At 48.4% G+C, this 8,211-nt stretch overlaps 1 protein-coding gene across 1 annotated transcript; it reads right to left on the bottom strand.

Moving 5' to 3' along the window:
- Window positions 1-237: 237 nt before the first annotated feature.
- Window positions 238-1,745, bottom strand: LOC144807903 (uncharacterized). Its single transcript, XM_078673500.1, has 2 exons — window positions 1,244-1,745; window positions 238-963 (listed from the first exon to the last, which is right to left on the bottom strand). The coding sequence occupies exons 1-2, from the start codon at window positions 1,668-1,670 to the stop codon at window positions 368-370; spliced, it is 1,023 nt and encodes a 340-aa protein (XP_078529626.1). The 5' UTR covers window positions 1,671-1,745; the 3' UTR covers window positions 238-367.
- Window positions 1,746-8,211: the final 6,466 nt, after the last annotated feature.

Genomic DNA, 8,211 nt, shown 5'->3' with positions numbered 1-8,211 from the left:
TTGCGTCATATGTCCAGTTTAGTCTGTGTGGCATGCTTGTTGCGTCAGCATGTGGCCTCATTGTAATGCACAACAGTTCAGTGGCGTCTCCGGGTAGTTGCCCCTGACCTCCTCTCAATGTCCTCCTCCAGATTCTGCCGTGCAGCAGCAGAGGGCCTGCTGCTGCGGCGGGGTGCTACGACCGGTGGTATGGGCTGGCTGCTTTGGCTTGATGTTGCCTCACTGTTGTCGTCTGCCCCCCCCCCCCCCCCACCTGGCCATGGCCAGTGGCCTGCATGCCCTGCATGGCTGTTGCTATGTTCTCCAGGGCTGTTGCGACGTCCTGGCAGCACTGCACCATTTGGCCCTGCATGGCCAGGGAGTGTCGCTAGAGCTGGGAGGTGGCGTTCCCAATAATGTGATTTGACCGCATGTACGCCGACAGGCGGGTCAATAGTTGGCGGTGTCTGTGGCGATTGACATTCCGCTGCCTGGACATTGCCTGAGTGTTGGCCTCCACAGCTGCTGTCATATGTGCCACATTACGTGCCGTCTTGTCCAGTTGGAGGTGGATGGCGGCTAGGTGTCGGGCCTGGGTCTGGTGCACACTCAGCATCCTGCGCTCAATAGAGAGCCCACCTGCTCGCACAATTCTGCCCCTGCCAGCGCGGGATGTGTTGGTGCGCGGCTCCCTGACCAGACCGCTCGTCTGGCTCCTCACAGCCGCAGGGCGGCGGGTTTGTTGGCGACCTGCTGCTGGTGTTGCAGGCCCCACTGGTGGCTGTGTGCTGCGTGCTGCTACAGCAGCGCCTGTTGTCATGGGGGTGGCACGGGCCACAGAGGCGGGTGGTGGGATGACCGGTATGGTGGCAGCTTGCCCTGATGGTCCGGGCTGTGGGGTATGATGTGTATCCCCCTCTGTGTCCTCCGTGTTCTCCTCAATCACCAGGGCCTCGCTGTCTGTGCTGGGGACATCAGCACCACCTGCGATGTGAAGTGGATGTTGATTAGTGACATGTTCCGTACACAGTTAGGCTTGCTACATGCATGCAGTCTACCATTCCCTGTCTCGCTGCGGGATTGAATCTCACTGGACATGGCAGGCTCTATGGTACAGGATGGTAATTGTGGGCAGACTACATGTTCCACAATGCAATTGCGCTATGGAGCTGTACTTTGGCTGCATGATTGGGGTTTGTTATGGGATGCACTGGAGTCATGGACGATGTTAGGGGACAGGGGGTTGCAGTCGCATGGCACTTACCTGGTGTGTCTTGGGTGGGTCGGGAGGAGTCAAGCTGGGTCATACCCACGCAGGCCTGTGGGTTGATGGTCTCCTCCACTTGGTCCTCCAGTGGGGTGTTCGGTGGGACAGTGGGCTCCCTTCCACCTGTCGCTAATTGCTCCCCCAGCCTCTCAGCAATCTTTTCTTTTGCCCGCCCTCTTAAGTCATACCAGCGCTTTTTCAGCTCGTCCACCGAGCGCTGGGTCACCCCCACGGCGTTCACTTTGGCGCGGATGCGCAGCCATATGCGCCTTTTGTCCGCCTCTTGTACCTTTCGGGAGTTACTGTCAAATAGGCGGTTGTGATCCTTGGTAACTCCTTCAATTAGGTGTTCGAGCTCCTGCTCAGAAAACTTTATTTTGCGCTTTCTCCCACTGCTGGAAGCTCCTGCTGCATCCTGTGCCATGCTTGCCACTGTGGTGTCTCCTGCTGTAGTCCTGGGGGAATGCTGGAGGGGAGCTCTGCAACTGCTGCCTGTACTTCAGCCTCTCACTGCTGAATGAGGGTGGGAGCTGCCTACTTCCTGGTTGTGATGTCATCACTGTGCTCAGGATGCGACTTCCCGTTTTTGCGATCTCGCAGTTAGCGAGATCGCTATTTGCGATATCGGTAATTGCAAATTCGCAATTTCAACAGGGGTATCGGCGGAATCTGCGATTTTTTTACCGATTTCTGGCTTCTCGCAATCGGCGATTGCGGCCGCTTGCAAATCGCATTTTTAACTCGCAAAACTTCATGAATACCATTCTGCGAATTCTAAATTGCGATTCGCATTATCTCGCAATTTAAAATTCGCAGAATTGGACATTGATGAATCTGGCTGATTATTTTGTGTTAAAATCTGTAGATTCTGTAGTAGGTGATGGATTATGTAGGAAATGCAGCAGTGAAATTGCATAATTCCAGTGCCCCTCGGTATAATCTGCCACTGGAATTACGCGAGTCTGTGGAAGCGGAGTTTTCCGCATAATTATGAATTGGCCACATAATTACTGGGTCCGCAGGGTATGTCATTGGAAGGGACACAGGTGCAGGGCCTTTTAACCCACCAGCTAAGCATTTTACTGGGACAACAAAGAGCCGGAGCCGGTCTGTTCAGCCGCATAAGTAATGCCTCTTTCCACCCACTTCCCCTGCCGGGGCTCGCCTGACACCATTCCCGTGACTTACGTAACGCTGTCGGCGCACATCCCCTTTTCAGAAATGGTTCCTCCTCTGTGGTCAGCAGCGGAATAGAAACAAGCGAGGCTAACAGGAGAAAGGGGGAGTACTGGACCTTAAAGGGGAAACCCTGGCCCAGGAGGGGGAGGTGCACCTAGGGGCTGCTGATACCCACCACACTGTCAGTCAGTCACTGCAACTCAGACTGAGCGCTGCCAGATAGGACCTATCTCTCAGACTGAGTACTGCCAGATAAGGCCTGTCTCTCAGACTGGGTGCTGCCAGATGGGGCCAGTCACTCAGACGAGGCGCTGCCAGATAAGGCCTGTCTCTCAGACTGGGTGCTGCCAGATGGGGCAAGTCACTCAGACGAGGCGCTGCCAGATAAGGCCTGTCTCTCAGACTGGGTGCTGCCAGATAGGGCCTGTCACTCAGACTGGGTGCTGTCAGATAGGTAATACAAAGCCTCGTTAGCAAGCAAATGGTCTTTTAAAGACATGGAAGTACTCCGGTGAGGCTGTGTGTGTGTCCGGGAAGTTGTCTCAGCCCGGGCTGACACACACGACGGGGTGGGGCGGAGGGGGGGATGGGGGCTGGAGGGAGGGGGGAGGCTGAAGCTCCTTCCTGGGAGGAGGAGGGTTTCGATTTGTGTTGTGACACCCCCATATAAATACATTCTGAACTTGGCAGTAGGGCCTGCTATGTCTGTGTCAGTTTTTCTTGCCATCTTGATTCCACATGGAGGTTGAAACTGGCTCGTTTTTTGGGGTCGGGAACTTAAATACATTTAGTCCCAGATTTTCGAAGATTTTGATGGGGTTGTGTCACTGTTTTGGTATTTACAAAGCCGTGTAAATGTTATGTTGCGTGGCTTTGTAAGAAAGAGTAGCGCAGCGCAGCATATGACTATGCCGTGCGTTACTTTGCATCGGGGGGGGGGGGGGTCATTCTATGGGTAGTGCCTGAGCGTTCCTGTGCATCCGCCCACAGATTGTGAGGCAAACCCATATTTACAAAGAGTTGTAATCATGAATTTGCTCCAAAATGGTGCACCTCCTGAGGCTGGCGTCACCTCCTGGTTTGCTCTTTGCATGCGTGCTACATTCTGCAGCACACATGCAAAGAGGAAACAAGCATTGGAAATGCAATAGGGCTCGCATTAGGAAAGTTTGAGCTATTGGTCTTGTAATTGGCAATTTTTTTATTTATGTGTTTTTGAAAATAGCTAAATTAATAGCTTTGTCATTTACAATGCCAATAGTTATAACTTTCGCAAATGTGACACCTATAGCATTTGTAATGCAACATGCTTTGTATTTACGTGACTTAGATGTATTGATATTACAAATAACAATGGCTTTTAATTCTTTTAAAATAATTAATACTTAAATAAAAGTGATTGTAATTTATAATGGCAATAGCTTAAACTTTTGTAAATAACTTTTGTGAAGATTATGTTCAGTGTATCCAAGAACAGAAGTGAAATATTAACATCTTTTTGTGACATTTGTAATAAAGCTTGAAACATTTAGAGAACATATTTGAACCAGTGATGCTGTGGTGGTGCTGAGTGATGCTGTGGTGGTGCTGAGTGATGCTCTGGTTGAGCTGAGTGATGCTTGAAACATTTAGAGAACATATTTGAACCAGTGATGCTGTGGTGGTGCTGAGTGATGCTCTGGTTGAGCTGAGTGATGCTGTGATTGCGCTGAGTGATGCTGTGGTTGCGCCGAGTGGTGCTGTGGTGGTGCCGAGTGGTGCTGTGGTGGTGCCGAGTGGTGCTGTGGTGGTGCCGAGTGGTGCTGTGGTGGTGCCGTGGTGGTGCTGAGTGGTGCTGTGGTGGTGCTGAGGTGGTGCTGAGTGGTGCTGTGGTGGTGCTGAGTGGTGCTGTGGTGGTGCTGAGTGGTGCTGTGGTGGCGCTGAGGGATAATGTGGTGGTACTGAGTGATAATGTGGTGGTGTTAAGTGATAATGTGGTGGTGCTGAGTGTGCTGTGGTGGTGCTGAGGTGGTGCTGTGGTGGTGCTGAGTGGTGCTGTGGTTGTGCTGAATGATGCTGTGGTGCTGCTGAGTGGGGCTGTGGTGGTGCTGAGTGATAATGTGGTGGTGCTGAGTGATGTTGTGGTGGTGCTGGGTGGTGCTGTGGTGGTGCTGGGTGGTGCTGTGGTGGTGCTGAGTGATAATGTGGTGGTGCTATGGTGGTGCTGTGGTGGTGCTGAGTGATAATGTGGTGGTGCTGTGGTGGTGCTGAGTGATAATGTGGTGGTGCTGAGTGATAATGTGGTGGTGCTGAGTGATAATGTGGTGGTGCTGAGTGATGCTGGGGTAGCAATGAGTGATGATGAGGTGATGCAGAAGGCAGAAAGGCACAAAAAACGAGTCTAACAGGGGGCAGAAAAGCACAACAAGAATTTCTTTTTGGGGTGGTTTTATTTGTTGGTTTTGAAGGTTATTTCAAAATAGAATAAACCCTTGTGTTCAATTTTCAGTCTCATTTTTACCAATTCAATTCAAAAGTGCTTTATTCGAGTGATTACTCATAAAAGCAGACAAACAAACACATAATAAAATACAATTAAATTTCTAAGTCAGCATGACTTGAAGCACAAATACACATAAAAAGAGATTTAAAATAAGATTACATCAGTTAATTACCATCAAGGTGCAAAGTTCATATTATAAAAACATATTAAAATACGATCCAATTACATAGTTAAAAATTGATATGAAAAATTTTACGTCAGATAGACACCAGGCATGGGACAGAGAATAGATAAACTAGCAGTCTCTGATCAACTTGGCAGAGAGTAGTCACCCTACTAGCAATCTCTGCCTAGTTACCCACGCCCACCCCAAGTACTTTGCGGTCGCTATGACAATCCAACTTAAGGAGGTAGTTTTAACAATACGTAGAGCAACCATGCTGCTTTTAGTACCCAAATTTCTACACATGGGGGCCAACCACACACGTCTGGGAACAGAATATACATGACAAACAAACAAGAAATGACCCAGCGTCTCGTTGCCTTCCCCACAGACTGGACAAGTTGCTGGACCTCCATTTCTCCATTTAGATGTTAAATTACCAAGAGGTAGTGAGCCAGCCCTCATTTGAAAAAACAGTTTCCTGTCCATGGGTCTAGTTATAATGTCCCAGTACATTTCAAACATTGGAAACAGTTTAGCTTCAAGGAAGGCAGTCGTCATAGTCCCATTATTGTTGTTAAGGAGACTCTTGTTTTCAACCTGTTCCCAATAAAGGTTTTTTATAAACAACTTCGATGGAAAGGATGACCCGGTTGGATCAGACCATAATTCGCTTAACCCTAGTTCACTTAATGCAGTTCTCAAAGATCTAAACCATTTAATTTCATGAAATCGATCTGCTTTGATCACATCAGCAAATCCTTCTGCATATTGTGACAACTCAGGGGTGGTCCAGATTCTACGCCAATATAATATTGGTCGAAGTTTACACATAGCCGAGATTTCCTTCCTGCCAAGATCATATCTGAGTGGCAAGAGGGGACTGCTCTGTGGGGTACCAGTTAGTTTTCGGAGGAAGCTATTCTCTGACCTCTGTAGCTCCTGGAGGTTTTCTTGCCCCCACAGCTCTACCCCATATAGGGCAGACCCTATTGCTTTAGCCTCATATATGATTAGTGGCGGTTTAATGGGCTTAGTTAAAGATTTCTTGTGCTCCTTAATAATGGTACCAGCCAATTGTTTGTGTCTTAAAACTGCCAGATTCAAGTGATGGTTCCATCTGTTGTCATTTGAGATTTGTATCCCTAAATAGGTAAAAGAATTCACAACTTCAAGGCGGCGCCCACTCATGGTTATTTTGGATTTGAAATTCCTACAGGGATTAAAAACCATGAGTTTTGTTTTTGCTGCGTTTACCTCCAAGCCGTGATCAGTACAAAATTTGTCAAAAATTACCAATGCCTTTTGCAGACCACTTGGGGATTTTGATAAAATTAAGGTGTCGTCTGCAAACATTAAAATAGGAACTTTTGCACCAGCAAGTGAGGGAGCATCTACGGGCTCAGCTTGCATGAGGGGGACAATTCCGTTTATATAAAGAGTAAACAATGTTGGCGCCATTGAACAACCCTGCCGAACCCCACGCTCGACAGGGAAGTCAATGGTATCATTACCATAGCCACCCCATTGGATCTTAGCATAAGTGCCCTCATGAAGTCTCATGATCAAAGTTAAAATAATCATCGGGACCCCCAGAGCTGCCAACACCTCCCACAACTTTGCCCTCGGCACCAGGTCGAATGCAGCCCGTAGGTCAACGAAAGCTGCATAGAGACTGCATCCGCCCAGGACCACTGTCCGCCATTGTATCAATTGGAAGCGGAAGACCTGGTCTACAGTGCTAGTTGCTCTGCGAAAACCAGCCTGAAAAGGGGATAGGATATTCTGCTCCTCAGCCCAATCAAGCAGATTATTAATAAGTACACGCCCCACCACTTTTTGGACCGTGTCTATTAAGCTGATTGGGCGATAATTACAGGGTTGGGCACGATCCCCCTTTTTATATACCGGTATAATGACTGCACCCCGCCAGGATACCGGGATTTCAGCCCCCCTGGCTATATGATTTAATAAAAGGCAGATGTATTTGCTCCACCTGTCGGTGTCATCTAAGAAGACATCCGCCGGGACACCGTCATTTCCCGGGGCTCTGCCCCTATGAACAGATTTCAGGGCAGTCAGGATTTCACTTAGCATAAAAATATCTTCATCTGCAAACAGATATATAAGGTTGGAATTACTACCAGGCTGATCCCTGGAAGAATACTGCTCGCTGAAGAACTTAACCCAGGCATCATGAGGGACGTTGTTATTGGGAGGCTCTGAAGATCTATCATGGCCCCATTTGACAATATGCCAAAATTGCCTAGAATTTTTACTTTCACTAGCACATCTCAGTTTCTGCCAGTGGTCTTCATCCCAGTCTCTTTTTGCCCTGGCGATACAATTTTTGTAGTGCTTCCTGGCAGACCGAATGACACTCAGATTATTGTTTTTAATAGCAGCTCCTAGTTTAAATCTTGCGGCCCTGCAATCTTGGTTATACCACTTGGCTGGTTTAAATGGAGAAGCCCTGCTGTTTCGTACGGGTTTTAAGAAAAAGTTTTTGACTTCGTCAAAGAGAGTCGTGTGAACTTTATGAACATCTTCTTGTCCTTGTTCAAAAGCAGTAATATTTTCCAATGCCATAATGGCCTTGTCTGCCGCTGCTCCTATCTTTTCCAGGGCCTGTTGGTCCATCTTAACACCAGACCACCTTAACCTACGCATATTATTGGATTGCACAATCATTGGCGGCACAAGTAAATCACTAGAGTTTGGAGTGACTACATTAGATGTCCACCAATTATGCGAGACGCATAGCGGGTCATGGTCACTTTCTGTCCTGACTGTAACTACCATGTCACTGAGAGATGGCCATAACGAAGTGCTACAGATGACATAGTCAATACGACTTTTACTTCGCCCGTTATTAAACGTCATGGCGGGAACACGATCTGATTGGGTTCGGCCGTTCAGGGCTCGTAACCCATGCTCCAAGCACATGGCGTTTAGACCTAGGATGTCGGCCGTCCACCGTGTTATCGGGGGGGACTCTAGTGTGGGAATGTCCCAGAGCTTGTCTTCCTCCGAACCCAGAGGAGAGTCACCAGTGATGAGAGGTTCGAATGTCCGATTCAAATCACCTGCAATTAAGATGTTTTTTCCTGCAGATTGGGTCTCAAGGAGTGTATAAAGGCA

The sequence above is a fragment of the Lissotriton helveticus genome, chromosome 1_2, assembly GCF_964261635.1.
Source record: "Lissotriton helveticus chromosome 1_2, aLisHel1.1, whole genome shotgun sequence".
Taxonomy (NCBI): domain Eukaryota; kingdom Metazoa; phylum Chordata; class Amphibia; order Caudata; family Salamandridae; genus Lissotriton; species Lissotriton helveticus.
This window is presented reverse-complemented; position numbering and strand designations above follow the sequence as displayed.